Source organism: Brachyhypopomus gauderio, chromosome 9 (assembly GCF_052324685.1).
Source record: "Brachyhypopomus gauderio isolate BG-103 chromosome 9, BGAUD_0.2, whole genome shotgun sequence".
Classification (NCBI taxonomy): Eukaryota; Metazoa; Chordata; class Actinopteri; order Gymnotiformes; family Hypopomidae; genus Brachyhypopomus; species Brachyhypopomus gauderio.
Genome location: NC_135219.1, coordinates 26477755 through 26495509, shown reverse-complemented (window position 1 = coordinate 26495509; position 17755 = coordinate 26477755). Strand labels below are relative to the sequence as shown.

Genomic DNA, 17755 nt, shown 5'->3' with positions numbered 1-17755 from the left:
AAATGATGTAATCGTGGTGGCTCCGCCCATTGCTTTGTGAGGTTGTGCACCTCTCAAATTTTGTAACTTTGCACGTGCCGCGCTTCAGTGCAATGAACAGTTATGTTTGCCGCGCTTCAGTGCAATGAACAGTTATGTTTGCCGGGTTCATACACCATTACAAGGTGGAATTAAAGCATTGGAACGGCACTTTCAAGGTCCATTTCAATATTTCCCAGCACCTTAAACTTAATTGAGTAAAATGTTTATACACATACTCGAAATGATTTGAGATAATTCGCCTTATCATCACATTATTTAATTGTTGTTTATTTTCAAAACACCCAATCTTTAACATCTTCACGTTCTCTCATGTTTCGCCCTGGAATTACAAGAGGCTTAACGTAATACAAGAAAACTGTTCAGTCTCTTGTCAACGAAATACAATTTCAAGCATTTTTAAGTACTTTAGCCTTAATTCTTGCAATTATCAAACCTGCAACACAAAGCAACATTAAAATCCGTCAGGTAAATGTTGATTCCCCAGTTTTTGAGGGGTGTTTCTTTATACTACCACATATCTTTTCAGAGAACACTGCAAAGAATGTGACGTGCCAAGTATAAACGCCTCCGCCATTAACGCGAGGTGTGCGGAGTTGCGTGGGGGGGGGGGGGGGGGGGATGATAGGTGTCGTGTGTTGTTATTGTAATAATTATAAACTTGACTAATATTATTAAACAGTGAAATTATGATTATGTGGACTTTGCTTGTTTTCACATTTATTAATTGTTCATTTGTAAAAAAAACAAACAAACAAAAAACGCATGCACGCGAGCGCCCCCCTGGACAGACGGCACTGGACAGAGCACTTCCTATTTCTAAACTTGAGAAACTGGTCTCCTCTGTCTCCAGACGTCTGTTGAGTGTTGTAAGAAGAAGGAGGGATGCCACACAGTGGTAAAAATGGCCTTGTACCAACTTTTGTGGGATTTGTTGATGCCATGAAATTTCAAAACAACATATTTTTCCCTAAAAAGATACATTCTCTCCGTTTAAACTTTTAATCTGTGATTTGTGTTCTATTCTGAATTAAATATTAGATGTTGGCACCTCCACATCATTGCATTCAGTTTTTATTCACAATTTGTTTAGTGCCCCAACTTTTTTGGAATCCGGTTTGTAGACAAATAGTGTGTGTTTGTGTGTGTTGGTTGGGGTGGGGGTGGGGGGGTGTTATAAACAGCAAAAAAACCAGTGTGGCCTGATTAAGACAGTGATACTCACAATTATATTGCATTGTGCATGAACGACAAGGACAAATACACATTTCAGACACATCAAAGTAATATGTTGATACATGCATGTAGTACCACTATTTGGAACTTCCAGAGACTTTAATTAGTGTTAAAGGAACTTTAAATTAATAATTTAAGCAGTGAATGTCACGGTACGTAGGGCCCCCTACTGGTCACCCCCGTTTACAGTGGCAGCTGTCCTGTCTAGTGTTGCGTTGTGTGCGTCCCTCAGGTGGGCGGAGCCCGTGATCCGTTTCACCTGAGGGTCGTTTGTTTGTCTATATGTGTCTTGTCTTTGTACCAGTTGATCGCTGGTTATTATATCCTTAATTCGGATCAACTCACGGGTTTTTGGTTTGCGCACTCTCTTCATTAAACCATCCTTTTTCCCTGAGACTTGGCATGATCGTTTCCATTTAATTTCACTCACCCTGCCCGTCACAGTGACCATTTTTATTTTATAAACATTTTATTACCATTTTATTATAAGGTCTTCATTACTAAATTTACCCAACATTATACCCCATTGTAACATTGTTTTTTATTAGTTTTCAACTGTAGAGATGTTGCTATCATTTTATTTGTAATTAATAAATGTCAAATATGATAAAAGAGAAACATTTAAATACACCATAACCAATGATAAGCTTACAGAGACTATTTTATAGAAAAATTCTATGGTGCTATGATTGTAATTAGGAATGTCTGTGTTTTTCTGATATTTTTTAGAACTCAGTCCCTTTAACTGGCAAATTTATTGAAGATAACAAATGAAATTATAGGCCAAGAACTACACAAATAGGGACATTTTTAAGTTAGGGAATTATGGCTTGTTAGGCCAGTTCTTGTTAAAACAGCATGACAATAAAAATATGTAAATGTTATTCACATTGTTGTAAAAGTTACCTTTCTCGTGTAGCCAATCTTCGACCGGCCGGGTATATTTGAATGGGATTTTCTTATTAGCCATTTGATAGCGTTCAATGTCACTGTTTCCTTTAAAGTTCGAAATTAAAAATAAAATAAAATAAACACACATTTAAATGCTGTTTAGGAGAACGTTTAGCCATGTTTAGAATTAGTTAAATGTTATGGGTAGCAGTTTAAGTGACTTCATTAACAAATATTTAAATATGCATTTATGTGGAACACAAAGTCTCCTGCCTGCCTGAAAAAGACCTGCTTCACAACCAGAAATAAATAATTACAATATAGTTCAAAACATTTGCTTCATAAGAACATTCAGCTGTTAAACATAGGCAAATAGAGTTAATTTACAAATCAAGGCCAGTGGATATCACATGCTCTAGAATTTCAGAGAACAAAGCAGCCAGAACAAGAGATAATATGCAAGAGATCCAAAGCACTGTCAAGTAAAAAACAAATCACTCAACACAAACTTGAGTATCTGTGGACAAATTATTCCAAGCTACAATCCTTCAGGAAATTGTTATACTTTCTCAACTATGAAACATAAAATGTTATGTTAAAAATTCTAAATATCTTTGTAGTAAAAGTGATCTAATTCAATCTAATTCACACACTGTTCACCTAGCCCATATATTCATATGAAGAAGAAGGATAGCAAAGGTCACAACCACAAGTGAATAGAATTATGTTAATTAGAACCAAGGTGATATAGAAACTGATACAGCCATTTAATTTGAAAAGAGTATATAAACTTCCCTGCCGTATGAACGTGACATTAAAAAGTATTTTGCATTTTTAATGGGGAGGGGCCATATGACCCAAATACCCTGAAACACAAAACATGGGGAGAAAACAGCAATGATACAAACCTTGTCTTTAAATATGTCATCCTAGCACTCATTCTCAAATGTTCCTGTCTCAAAATTTACCAAATAATAAAAAAAGTTACCACAGTAAAGGTAAAGTTAAATGGAAATGAGAGACTGGATATCACTGAGGATGCATTCATGCACCAATATTATTATATTTTTATAATTTTCATTAGTTTCTATTTTTATTTAGTTTGTTCATTTCGGTTTAGCTTAGCATTATTTCTTTTGTGGCTGCAATTGGTCCTTATCAGTGTTGTTTGGCTAATTATGCATCTTGAATTGGCATCAGCAGTACTGTCAAGTCCAATTGCATTTGGACTTTATTTGGCACTATACAAATATACTGTATACACTATACCTACTCATACTATAGTATCTTTTAGTATAGTATAGTATAGGAACCCCCTTATAGTATTCCAGGAACCCCAAACCCACACAACGACCTCACAGTTTCCTTTGAGAACATCTTGTTAACACCATCAGAAACTGCTCGAAGCCTGAGTGTAACGTTGGACAACGAGTTGTCCTTCTCAACACATGTTTCAAAGCTGACCAGATCCTGCAGATTTCTCCTCTGCAACATACGGAGAATACGACCCTTCCTTTCACAGGAAGCTACTCAAGTGTTTGTGCAGTCTCTAGTAATCTCAAAGCTGGACTACTGCAATTCCCTACTTGCAGGTCTTCCTCTACGGGTCATCAGACCTCTACAACTAATTCAGTTTAGTTCCGCCGGTATGGGGTGTCGTACTCTGGATCGTCTCCTTGTTCTCAGCACCAGTAGATCTTGTCTGATATAAGTGAGTGAACTGGCTCCTGGTTGCATCTTAGAGCTGCAAATATTCATAGGATATATTCGTAGAAGCACAATACGTCGTCACAAGAAGAGCAAAAGGGTAGAAAAGTGCAGAAAAGATTTAAAAAACGAAGCTAAAAGTAAGAGCTACTGGAGAGGCAGCCGTCTTACACAGTGCCAACCTGATCCTGTACCGTATTTTCCGGATCATGTACCGTATTTTCCGCAATAAAAGCCGCTAGGGCTAGTTACTTTTTTCCCCCACGATTTGAACCATGCGGTTTATACTGAGGTGCAGCTTATTTGTACATTTTTCTTCACCCGTCAGGGGCCAGAGCAGAAAGTGAATCAGGTGGTAGGTCAAAGTTGTAAATCAATAAAGAAAGTGATCAATTTCATTTAGCACATGCAAGCAGCAGGCGACGGTGAATTTTTTTTCAAACCGACATGTGTTGTGCCAAATTCCGAGTCCCCTCGTTTGCACACGCATAAAGACACTACAGATGATATTCGGGAGTTACAATTAGGGGTGTATTCAACTAAGGATTTTCATAGTCGAATCTGATTCGTCAGCTTTTCCCTTTAGTTGACTAATAGTCGAATCGGGTTTATTATTATTATTTTTTTTTTGAGCACCTTAAACAGGATCCCGTTCTCATTCAGGACTTTTTTCCTCTTCAAAGTATAAACCGAAAACACTCAGATAAATGATTAAACACGGTAGGTTGGCTTTATTCAGCTTTTATTTATTTACTTATTTATTTTTTTATGAAACGTTAGAGAACGTTAACCGTCAGTGCGCATTGCGCATAGGGGGTATAGTCGACTATAGTCGAATCAGCGACTATTGCAGGTCACCCCTAGTTACAATGATTATAAGTTCACTGAGCACTCTAGTTTTGTCTGTGCAAAATGTCAAAAATATTTTAAGTAAAATATGCCTGCCTGAAAATGTAAAAAAATTGCCACACAACAGCAAAAAAATACAAGGAAAGGTTCAAGTAACAGGGTTTAAAAGCAAACAACAAAAAATGTTTATAGGCCTACTTGCCGAGATGCACCGCGACGAGACGACAGGACTGAAACGACAAACGTTTTTTTTTCGCGTTTTTTTTTCTTACACGTTTTAAATGGTATGCCATGTTGGTTGTTGTCGTGCCAAATGAAAGACATTGATGACATAACTTGCACTTTACTTTGTTTGATTCATCTTTATCTTTTTCAAAATACTTTTGAAGTTTTTTAGTAGCCATTATAATCTCGGCAGATGCTGCGCATATTCTGTAGCATGTTCAGCTCCGCTCGTTTGGATTGTGCAACTGCAGGGTGTGATTTATTAATGTGTAGTAAGGAAGATGCCTATTGTTAATGCTCAAACATCATTTTTAAATATTTATTAACAGAAATTAGGATGATTTTATTTGACAAAAGGCTATATATAACGAAAACAAAGACATTTCATGTAACAACTAATGCTTAGCTGCATCCTTGGGTACCCCCATGCAGTTAGAATGGTACATTCGACTATGACGTTCATAGTCGACTAGGGGGTATAGTCGACTATAGTTGAATTAGCGACTATTGCAGGTCACCCCTAGTTACAATGATTATAACTTAGTTCACTGAGCACTCCAGTTTTGTCCTAACTAGATATTTAGACATAATACTGCTGTAATACTGCGAAGTCATGGTCAGAGGTGAACTTTGGTATAGCCAGTGTGTATTTTATTTAAAATAATTAACACCCTTGAGTCAGTGTGGCTTTGGACATAGATAATGCCGTGCCGTTTGTTGTGATTGATAATTAATGTCTAGCTCTTATTTATGCATAGAAACATAAATCGACAATATAATCTGTAACGTCTTTATGCGCGGATAAACGAAGGGAGTCGGAATTCGACACATGAAATGCTACATCAGTTCAATGTACAGTGAGTCCCCGCTTAACGACGGGGTTAGAGACTGAAAAGTCCATCGTAAAGCAGTTTTCGTCGTTAAGCGTGACCTTTACGCTTTGATCGTAAATACAGTATAGAAAAAGCGAACAATTTTCTCATGCGTGCATACAGCATGAGAAAGAGAGATCGCCTCAGCTTATCGTACACAACACTCCACTGTGCTGCCACTGCTCCTCTGTGCACCACGCAAGATTAAAAAAGTTGGTCATAACTCATGTCCATCGTTAACCAGACCCGTCATTAAGCAGGGACTCGCTGTATTCAGTTTAGTAGATATATGCAGCTTTTAGTCCGGTGCGGCATTTTCCATAAAAAAAAAATAAAAAAAACTTTGTAGGTGCAGCTTATATTGAGGTGCGCTCTATAGTCCAGAAAATACAGTAAGTATATTTTCACTACTGTACCTTGATCTGAATAAGTGTATCTGCTTAAATACTATGCATTATTACCCTTTGGCTTCTTAGAAGAAAATTCACATTAACCTCAAAGCTAATTACATTTTTAAACATTATTTATTAACACTATTTATTATTATTTATTAATTTGTCTGCTCAACATTATCAGTGATAGTGATCATTGATAGTGATCATTATTTGTATTTGAAATACAGTATGCAGCAATTAGCAAATATACAATGAATGAAACATTGCAAGATCCCCTCCATCTACAGTATCAAAGTGTGTACTTTGTGTGTACAATATCAAATAACATGATTATCTGTTCTTTTCTGAATATATTACTGAAATTTTTATTCACTGCCTCACAACATTTAAAAGTGTGAAAGCTTCCATCTGGTGAATGTTACCTGTTAGAATCTTATTCTCAGAATTCTTCTTGGGTAGTCACAGAAAAAGGAATTTTCTTCTTAGCAAGATGCTTCAGGTCCCTTGAGTCTGCAGGCAGCTCTTTTCTTGAATTATGTCCACATTTAGCTCCATTTATTAACAAGCAAAATTCTGCTCCTTGACAGGGTAATTATGTTATGCCCACTGGGGTGCACACGAATTTGTTGCAGTCTTGGTTTATCTTGCAAGTCATGGTATAATGGTCAATACTGTTGGAAGATATTGCTTACAGCATAATGGGAAAGCGACAGGGCATACTATTGAATATTTGGAGTTTAGAGCTCTAAGTTCTTTATTCACGGTCATAATAAAGACCGTGTGTCAATAAAGACCATGTGTCAGGGCAAGCGGACAGAGAAAAGTAGCATTGCATAGAAACAAACAAACTACTACTACTACTGTGAATAATGACCAGACCTTTCTGCCTCTGAAAAATATTTACTAAATGCATCTTGACATATGCATTCATATTGTTAATGCCATTTTTAAAAGCACTGGTCATTCAGGTCGTTCATGGCCAGATTTTGAATCCTCTCATTGTGTTATAGAAATCAGCAGAATCTGATAACAGTTTATTGCTAAGCCCTTCAAATGTAATCCAGTCAATGGGCCTGATAGCTAAACTGTAATTGCTCAAGAGATGATGCTGCCTCTAATATAGTGGCCAAAATCAATAGTAATAATGATGAAATAATGATTGAATGTCCTCCACATTTTCAGCTCAAAAGAAAATGAGAGCAGATGGAAAAAGTAATTCCAAACTAGACAAGAAACTAATGTAGTTTTACGAAAGCCTAAACATTTTTAGAAGTGTACTAAAACTTTAATGAAACCATTCAGATTTTTGCAAACTCATGTACTACTTAACAGCCATTAATGTGCCACCCAATAAAATTTCATAATTGATCATTAAAACATGCTGATAATCTACAGTTGTATTTAGTTGTTTGATTTGCCTGCTGCTGACATCGTGCCATTTTGGTTGTACTGGAGGAAGCAGATGTTGTTCTACTCCCTACAGGCCCCAATCACAGGACATGCATTGAGTCTAAGTTGATTCATTATCCATCTTTGGTCCCCTAAAGGGACCTGCAGCAAGAAGTGAGGATCTCCACTAAATGGTTTTTCACTAACGTTTGCTGAGGAATGCTGAAGTCACAGCACAGGAAGAACCACTACCCATAAATTTGAGGAACTAATCTTATCTGGACTTTCTACCGCTGAAACCCCAGTGGCCACTTCCTCTCTGACCATCAATACTTATCTCTAAGAATTTCAGAGATCCATTGAACCTTTGCCCCATAACAGACACTGGATAATAATCTAGCCTAAAGTAAGTAACTTTGCAAGAGTCTAGAGACACCAAATTTGCATCAATCCAGCCAGGGGAAGGACCCCTATCATCAACGAAGGAGTTAAGGCTCTCGGGTCTAAACTAATGTGTGATATGTTGGCTTAGACCTAGGCATACCCAGGTATTAATGTGTGCTGTGTTATTTCGAATGTATGCATATCCATATATTTTATATATATTTCCTAGCCAACTTGTCGATATCTGTTAACGGAACCTGGGGCAATGTTGTGATTTCAACACTTCCTCTCTCTCTTTCTCTTAAGAAAAAACCCCTTTTTGCGACAGAAGTAATGATATGCATTAAGTTCCAATAGCCAGCAGTGTAACGGACCAATAAGTTTATTATGAACACACCCATAAAAGCTGCTTAAATAGCGCTTCATATTCGGAATCAGTAGAGCTCAGTGGGACAAAAGCTACAACATCGCTACCGGTCCCAGACCTCTGGAGTGGTGTGGAACCAAAGCCAGAACATCACTACCAGCATTCAAGAAAGATAATTCTTTTTTATAATTCATAATTAATCGGTATATACGCAACATTAGGTACTACACACAAAATATCGGATGCAACATGCATCCACTCTGCTGATTCCACCTGTTTGGTTGTCTATATAAACTTTGACAGCTTGCTGAACACAGTGTGCATGCTTCTCTGTGTAACTGACTCAGTGTCTTTCATACTGAGAACTGCCGCTCCCCAGGGGCCTCATGTACGAACGGTGCTTATGTACACAAACATTGCGTACGCTATGTTTCACGCAAACGGTCAGATGTACTAAATGTGATTTGAACGTGAGTACACCCATGACACTTTCATTTCAGGAATATGCAAATTTCTAATGTGTTTGTCAATTAGCGACACATACAGGTGATGCATTGAAAGATATTTCAGATATTAAGATATAATTTACGCACAAATTGTAGTAAGCCCTTATTGTGTAAAATAAAGTAAATTAATCAGACAATTTCATTGCCTTACTGAAATTATCATTCAACGTGTTTCCACCTAGCCTAGATTATATAAACATGCATTAAATGTTGCACTGGAGTTCTTGGGAGATGGCAGCGTTGGCATTACTGGCAGATATTGCTAGTGGCCGAATTCGCCGAGAGCGCATTTTCCATGACAATTATGATTTTTTGGCTGATGATGATGACTGGCTTATAAGCCGTTTCTCTTGTGCTGAGTTGGGTCCAGTTTTGGAGAGAGAAACGCGAGGAGCCGCGCATTGCCAGTTCCTTTACAGGTGCTGACAACGCTTGGCTTCCTGGCGACTGGCTCATTTCAAAGAGAACTGGCAGACCGGTTGGGGATATCCCAGTCATCTTTGAGCTGGGCCATGCCAGCTGTTTTGGATGGGATCATCTGCATGTCAGCTAGGTATATAAAGTTCCCATATGATGCGGTTGACCAGGCAAACATTAAAGCTCAGTTTGCAGTGATAGCTGGTTTCCCTAATGTAATTGGTGTGATTTGCTTATGTAGGATAGAAAGCACTTTAATTCCATAAACGTGCAAATAATCTGTGATGCAAAAATGTGCCTTACGTAGTGGCACATTGGCCTGGATCAACCCAATGATTCGTACATCCTTACAAACTGCATGGTTGGGATAAGATTACAAGCTAGCAGAGTGCATGATGGGTGGCTTCTTGGTAAGCAACAAATTTAAAGCATTTAAATAAAAGCATTTGACATTTCCAGCTTAGAATAATTAATTTAAAATATGGGTAATTGTTAAATTACTTAGGAAACAGCAGCTACACAATCAAGAACCTTTGTAAAATGATTCTCTCCATTCTCACACCCAGTCAGTCGTGGAGAGGGCAATTGGGCAGCTGAAAAGCCAGTGGCGCTGCCTGGACAGAACCAGGGGAATGCTCCTGTATCGGCCAGAGAAGGTGTGTCATTTTGAGGGCATGGGGAGTCCTGCACAATAATATTTTTAGGTGTATTATATAATTCTGCCAGTGTGCATTGTTCTCACCCCACAACATTTAAAGCTTCACACACACTATCCTACTCAGACATTTTGTGCTTTGCCGTAATGCCACAAAGTGCCAAACAAACATTTTTTCCGCGCCTCTACCTTCAGGAGCGTGTCCACTTCATATTCGGTGAAGTTCCTCTTCTTTCCCCGTTTAGTCATGGTTTGTGATAGATCAGAGAGGTAAACTTCTCCGGTGCAGGGCAAATTTAAATGAATTTGCATATTTATTGGGGGGCGTGTCACAATTCCATGTTGATTGGGATGTACAAAAGAAATGTGCATGGATTCCAGTGTACGCATGGTTTGATACATCCAGATTTTTTTTGCGTACGTCATTTTCTGTATTTGTTCGTACGCCAATTTGCGGTAAGAAATTCACGCAAGTCTTTGTACATGAGGCCCCTGGTCCCAGGCAACAACCAGGCAAGAGCGGACAGAAGGTTGGACCACAGAGCGGGACCACAGTGGTTCCCTTAAGGCAGTGGTTCTCAAGAGGGGGAAATTCCATCCCCCACCTGTCCCATATTACCCAAACAAAATGGTAAGGGGGGAAGGCTGCTTCCTGCTGACGCTGCTGCGGAGCGAATTTTGTAATTGTTTTTCTAAAGTGTAATAATCTGTTTACGTGCTAATCTTTACTTTTTGCCTCCCTAGATAAATTTTACAGATAGTACTTCCACCGTCAAGATGGGCAGTTGAGTATTCCGGCCACTGACAAACTTTCTGCTTCTATAAATCAGCTAGCACAAGTTTGTATAACTCGGCTAGACACGGTATGTGTTTTGATTCATTCATGGCTGGTGTGGGTTTGTTTCCTTGTTCAGAGTGTGGCATGTTTAGTCTAGACCCTTTCGCCACTGAAAGTAATAGTTATAGCATTTGTGAGAGGTGCAAACTAGTTAATTCTCTCGTGGCGAAAGTGGAAAGTTTAGAGCGCCGCGTCCACTCATTATTGAGGGATAGAGAGCAGGAGTCAGTAGTAGCTGTGGATGCGCCAGGGAGAACTAGCGACTCCGGCGATAGAGCCCTCACAGCAGGACGAATGGGTGACGTCTCAGTGGCGTAGTCGGAGAGCGAGGGCTGCAGCTACCGCTAACGCCAGCGCTAGCCCACCAGAGCACCACTCCCCGGTTCACGTGTCCAACAGGTTTGCCCCGCTCAGTGCTACACCCGCTGAGGAGCCTGTCTCACACTCTGGTGATAGGAGACTCTATAGTCCGACCCGTGAAAGTAGCTGTACCTGTAGGGGCTCCAGCGGTTACAGTCAGCTGTTTAAACCTGTCTGCGAGCTGCTTAGAGGCGTCACCAAGTTCCCATTGGATTGAGACTGTGTCTGTGCCCCGTGTTGAACTGAATCATAAGAAAATAGTCCGCCCTAAGTTTTTAACTAATATTCAAACTTCACATCCAATTATTACCTATATGACCGATCTGAAAATTGGATTAATCAGTATTCGATCATTCAACTCTAAAGCAGTTTTTATGAATGAACTTATAACTGACCAGAAAATTTATATTCTATGTCTAACTGAAACGTGGATTCAATCTGGTGACTATTTAACACTAAACGAAGCCACTCCTGTGGGATATAGTTATATACATAGACCTAGAATGTCAGGCAGGGGAGGAGGAATATGTATAATCTATCGTGATTGTTTAGAAATTCATCAGAAATACTCGGCAGTGTATAAAGCGCTCGATAAATTCATTAACAGCAACACAGTTTATTGAAGCCCTCCCTGATTTAACTGCTCTAGCCCACTCGCCATCTGATCCAGGAGAGTTAAAATATGCAACTGCAACAAACTAACAAACTGCATAGGAATCACATATTTGAAAAGTTCCAATCATGGTTTTATTCTTACTTAACAAATCGCTATCAGTTTGTAGAGCTCAATAATATTCCATCCAAACGTACAAAAGTTAAATATGGGGTCCCGCAAGGCTCCATTTTAGGACCACTATTATTTACATTATATATGCTACCATTGGGCACAGTTACATGGTGTCAATTTTCACTGCTATGCAGATGACACTCAAATTTACATATCAGCCAAACCTGATGACAAACTCAGTTTAAGAAAAATTGAGGCCTGTGTAAAAGATATTAAATGCTGGGTGTCTCTAAACTTCCTCCAACTTAATGAGGACAAAACAGAAGTTCTCCTCCTGGGCCCTAAGGCCTCAAGACAGAAAATTCCAGATCTAATGCTTAATCTTGCAGACTACCCCATTACACCTGGCACAGTAGCCAAAAACCTAGGCGTCATACTCGACTCCAACCTATCATTTGATAAATACATAGATAATACTACTAGGATAGCTTTCATACATCTCCGCAACATTGCCAAGTTAAGAAATGCATTATCACAGGATGATGCAGAAAAATTGGTGCACGCCTTTGTTAGCTCCAGATTAGATTACTGTAACTCACTACTGTCAGGATGTTCAAATAGGAATCTAAATAAACTTCAAATAGTTCAAAATGCCGCAGCCAGAGTTCTGACCAGAACTAGAAAATTTCAGCATATCAGACCAGTCCTATCAGCCCTGCATTGGCTCCCAGTTAAATTCCGTATTGATTTTTAAATTATTTTATTAACTTATAAAGCACTGCATGGGCTTGCTCCTGAATACCTCCAGGAACATATTTCCTATTATGAACCCCCACGTCCACTAAGATCACAGGGTGCTGGTCTTTTATTAGTTCCAAAAATTTATAAGGTAACAGCAGGGGGAAGAGCCTTTTCTTGTAAGGCCCCCCAGCTTTGGAACAATCTTCCAAAATGCGTCCGGGACTCCGACACAGTCACAATCTTTAAGTCTAGGTTGAAAACCCACTTATTTAGTTTAGCGTTTGATAATTAATAGATAAAGGTACAGATCCAGGGGTTCATAGACGAAGGGTTTTATGGTAGACTGGGGTGCTGGTGCTGTCATCTTGTCACTGCACGTGATCACTCAAGTTTGTTGACAGTGCAGTGGACGGATGCCATTGTCTCAGAATGCCCCCAAGCCTATGTTACCTTCTGGTTCTGCCTTTTTTAGCTAGGCTGTAATAGTTTCACTTAATGCCGGAGTTGCTGCCACACTCCAGAAATGTTTATAATTTCACCTGTCCTGTATATATCCTCATACAGAACTAATTTTCCCTGTTTTATTTTTTCCACATGGCTGCCCGCCTGCTTGAGGAATAATGAGATGAGGAGAGACAATCCATCCTGGGCCAGCCACCTCCTAACCAGATGCCTACACCAAGATGGACATTATTACATCTTTTTCCTTTTCTAAATTTCCTTCTGTCTAAATTAGGGGTGACCTGCAATAGTCGCTGATTCGACTATTGTCGATTATACCCCCTAGTTGACTATGAACGTCATAGTCTAATGTACCATTCTAACTGCATGGGGGTGCCCAAGGATGCAGCTAAGCATTAGTTGTTACATGAAATGTCTTTGTTTTCGTTATATATAGCCTTTTGTCAAATAAATAAATATTAATAAATATATTAAAATGATGTTTGCACATTAACAATAGGCATCTTCCTTACTACACATTAATAAATCACACCCTGCTGTTGCACAATCCAAACGAGCGGAGCTGAACACGCTACAGAATATGCGCAGCATCTGCCGAGATTATAATGGCTACTAAAAAACTTCAAAAGTATTTTGAAAAAGATAAAGATGAATCAAACAAAGTAAAGTGCAAGTTATGTCATCAACATCTTTCATTTCACACTACAACAACCAACATGGCATACCATTTAAAATGGGTAAGGCAAAAAAAAAACGTTTGTCGTTTCAGTCGTCTCGTCGCGTCTCGGCAAGTAGGTCTTTAAACATTTTTAATTTTTTGTTGTTGTTTGCTTTTAAACCCCGTTACTTGAACCTTTCCTTGTATTTTTTTTGCTGTTGTGTGGCAATTTTTTAATATTTTCAGGCAGGCACATTTTATTTAAAATATTTTTGACATTTTGCACTGTGCCTGTCGATATGCGCAATGCGCACTGACGGTTAACGTTCTCTAACGTTTAAAAAAAAACAAATAAGTAAATAAATAAAAGTTGAATAAAGCCAACCCAACGTGTTTATTCATTTATCTGAGTGTTTTAGGTATTTACTTTGAAGAGGAAAAAAGTCCTGAATGAGAACGGGATCCCGTTTAAGGTGCTCTAAAAAAAAAATAATAAACCCGATTCGACTATTAGTCGACTAAAGGGAAAAGCTGACGAATCAGATTCGACTATGAAAATCCTTAGTTGAATACACCCCTAGTCTAAATTGTTGTTGTTGTCATGGTGACTGGTGTCGGCCAGAAGAGGATGGGTTCCCCCCCTGAGTCATGGTTCCTCTCAAGGTTTCTTCCTCATGCAAAAAACTAGGGAGTTTTTCCTTGCCACTGTCGCCCTTGGCTTGTTCACTGGGGGCTAGGACTCGGCACTTGTAAAGCTGCTTTGTGACAACAACTGTTGTAAAAAGCGCTGTATAAATAAAATTTGATTGATTGATTGACTGCCAAGAGTAACATCATAGAGGTGTGTAAATTAGTGGCAATGTCTGATACAGTAGTATGCTGATACAGTAGATTGCAATGCCATCCCAATGTGGCATTGCAATACAATATGCAGTCAGTAATTTTTGGTAAACTGCTGGATGTCCAAGTGGTTCTAACAAAATAATGTGGTGTTCATAGACAATTGGACCATGTTTGAGGGCAAGCCTGTGAGGGCACTGCTGGTTCAGATCTTATCTGACAGATCATTACCAATTTGTACTTGTAAATAAAGAATGTTCAGAATGTACAATGGTAAACGACGGACCAGAGTTACAACCGACTTTTCTTTTTTTTGCGCGGTACGTGGAGGAGCAGAGGCAGCACAGAGGAGTGTTGTGTACAATAAGCTGAGGCAGCGCAGCCACCACCCTTTCTTGCCTCCACCTTGCCTCCGCTCTTTCTCACGCTGTACGGACACACGAGAAATTTTTTTTTCTATACTGTATTTACGGTCAAAGCGTATCTAAATCTAGGGTCACACTTAATGACGAAAACTGCTTTCAGTCTCTAACCCAGTTGTTAAATGGGGACTCCCAGAATATGCTACAGCTGGGGACAATCATTCATAGGCATGGTATTAGCTTCCATTGCTAAAGAGAAAGTTCTTTTGAAATATCTCATGTGCTAATCAGTGTAAGATGTTCATGTTCAAACCACTATTATAAGTGAGATGAAAAACATTTTCCTATGTTTGAATGCATTGTGGTTGAATGCTGCACATATTCAGCTAAGTAAACATTAAAAAAATGTCTTGGATGGCTTTTTAAAATCCCAGTCATGTTATTTTGATAGATTTGTGCCTAGTAACTAAATTCAATTCTGTAATGTGTAAATATGTGTAAATTATATATATTAGATAGAAACCAAAATGGGGAAATTAAATTTTGTTCCATACATTACATTTTTCTTGATATTACAGAACATGTGACATCCAGTTGGTCCAATATGAAAAACTGACAAAAAAAAAAATGACAAATTCACATAAAGATTATTGAAATGTGCAAACAAAAGATACTACCTGTTGGAAAATGGTCGTTGATTGTCCAGTTGTCCACCTGAAGTGTGGCATTTCCTCCATTTCTAGTAAAACGTACCAAATGATACTTCCCATCATTTATTGCTGTAGTGCTCTCTTTGACACTGATGTCCACTGTACCAATATTGAATGTCACGCCTACTTTGTCTTCCTCCTGGAACACATGCAAATTAAAACATATTGTGGGTTAACAGTTCTTGGACGAATATAGGACAATCACCTAATATCCCTTGGTAATACCCAGTCCACATCACTTTGATGTCCCTGCAACTTTTCTGATGTATACTGTAACATGAGGCAATGAGGTTGTCATGGTTGGCTCCGTCTCCTTCTGTCAATCTGTTGTTTAGTCCTTCCTCTGTTTTATTCCTTCCTGCTCATTTTTAGTCCTGCCTCTTGTTAAGTTTTGTCACCTGTTCCTGGTTCGTGTTTTTTAAATTCTGTATATTTAATCCCTGTGTTTAGTCTTTTGTTTTGTTGGTTATTGTAACCTCTCATTATCTGTGTTTCTGTATTATTGCATGTTGTTAAGATCCCTTTGGTGTTAGTTTAAGGTTCTAGTAATTTTCTTCATGGGTAATTTTAAACTTTAGGATGTTATTATGTTTTGCCTCTAGTTCTATTTTATGGTTCAATTTGTCATCATGTCTAGCCCGTTTTTAAGTCTTGGTTTTGTTTCTGTGTCGATTGCCATTTTGTTATGACCCTAGACTGCCTTCAGATTCAGATATAGGATTTGCCCATAATAAATCTTGCTTCTCTGAGCGACTGCGTCCGTCTCTATCTAGTTTGACCTGCAAAACATTACAGAATAACCAACCTCACCAATACGCAGTGAGGGAGCGAGACTCTGCTAGGTGTTTGCACTGGGATGAAACTCAGGCTGCTTCAGTGCAGTCTGAGCCCTCTGTTTCCCAGTGTAGGCAAACCAGAAACAGAAAATCCACTGGCACTAAGGGTACAGGTATCTCTCATCTAATGGAACAACCACAACATATATTGTTGGTTTGTCTGCATTTGTGTAACAAGACCTCACATAGGCGCCAAGAGTCTACCCATCTAGGTTCATATTGCAGGGATGAGCATACTGCAACACTAGATGAGGTCAGAGCGTTAGAACATACCAGGGTCTCACAACATTCGATGGAGAGGGAGGCCATGTCCCTGCTGATTCCGCTGGCTTCATCACACCTGGAACCCCCAATTATAATTTTTTTGGGTGGGGGGGGGGCATACTTGTCAGTTTCCAATGCAAGGTGCCATGTCAGCGGTTTCTGCACCACAGGATGTTGCCTTAGTGGCTGCAGTGCCTCCTGACTCCATCACTCCTGCTGAAGCACCCCTCGATGTTGTCTCAACAGCTGCAATGCCCCATGACGAGAGGCCTGTACAGGTGCCAGAGGCCCAGGAGAGGCCTGCACCCATTCTGGCGTCAAGCCAACGGACACCTTCCTGTTCCTGCGGACACTGTTCTCGCGACCCACAAGGGTCACCTCCTGTTCCTGCGACCTGGAAAGGGGTCATGTCCTGTTCCTGTTACCCAGAAAGGGTCACCTTCGCCCCCTGTTCCCACGACCCGGAAGGGGTCTCTAATTCTTTTTCCTGCGACCCAGAAGGGGTCACCTCCTACTCACATTCCCAAGGCTTGCCTGGGGCTTGCACCATCGGCCTATTTCTGGACATGTTCTTGCAAGTGTGTTCTCCCAGTCCATACCTTTGTTCTCAGCCCCAGGTTTTGTATTTGTCCCAGTTTCTGTACCTGTGTCTTGCTCTGTTCCTGTTCCTACTCCTGGTCTTTGTAAATCTCTCTGGTCCTTGTTTTTCCATTCACCTTGTTCCTGTCCTGTTCATATGTCTGCAGTCCTGCACATACACATCTTGCTTATTGCCTTGTCCTGTTTTCTCTGTATTTGTGTCCTCATGACTCCCGATTTTCTTTTGTTTCTGGGTTTCTGTCTGGTTTATTAGGGTTTTGTTTTGTTTTTTCTTTTGGTTTGCGCGCCCGGAGTTGCGTGCCTGGTGGGGGGGGGGGGGGTGTTCTGTCACGGTTGGCTCCGCCTCCTTCTGTCAATCTTTTGTTTAATTCTTCCTCTGTCTAAAAATAAGTTTAACTTTTATATTTAAGGAGCTGGAAAGGATC

General features: G+C 39.6%; 1 protein-coding gene across 5 annotated transcripts in view; it reads right to left on the bottom strand.

Moving 5' to 3' along the window:
- Positions 1-17755, bottom strand: part of nrxn3b (neurexin 3b) — a 233517-nt gene that overhangs the window by 43349 nt on the left and 172413 nt on the right. For 4 of the 5 annotated variants that reach the window (XR_013133413.1, XM_077018153.1, XM_077018155.1 and 1 more), the window contains exons 18-19: positions 15598-15769; positions 2182-2271 (exon numbers count right to left, since the gene is read on the bottom strand). Coding sequence is in view for 4 of the 5 variants with exons in the window: in XM_077018153.1 (XP_076874268.1) it covers positions 2182-2271; positions 15598-15769 (262 nt within the window). In the remaining variant the exon portion in view is untranslated. The remainder of the gene's footprint in view (positions 1-2181; positions 2272-15597; positions 15770-17755) is intronic. The other variant, XM_077018156.1, reaches the window with a different exon arrangement.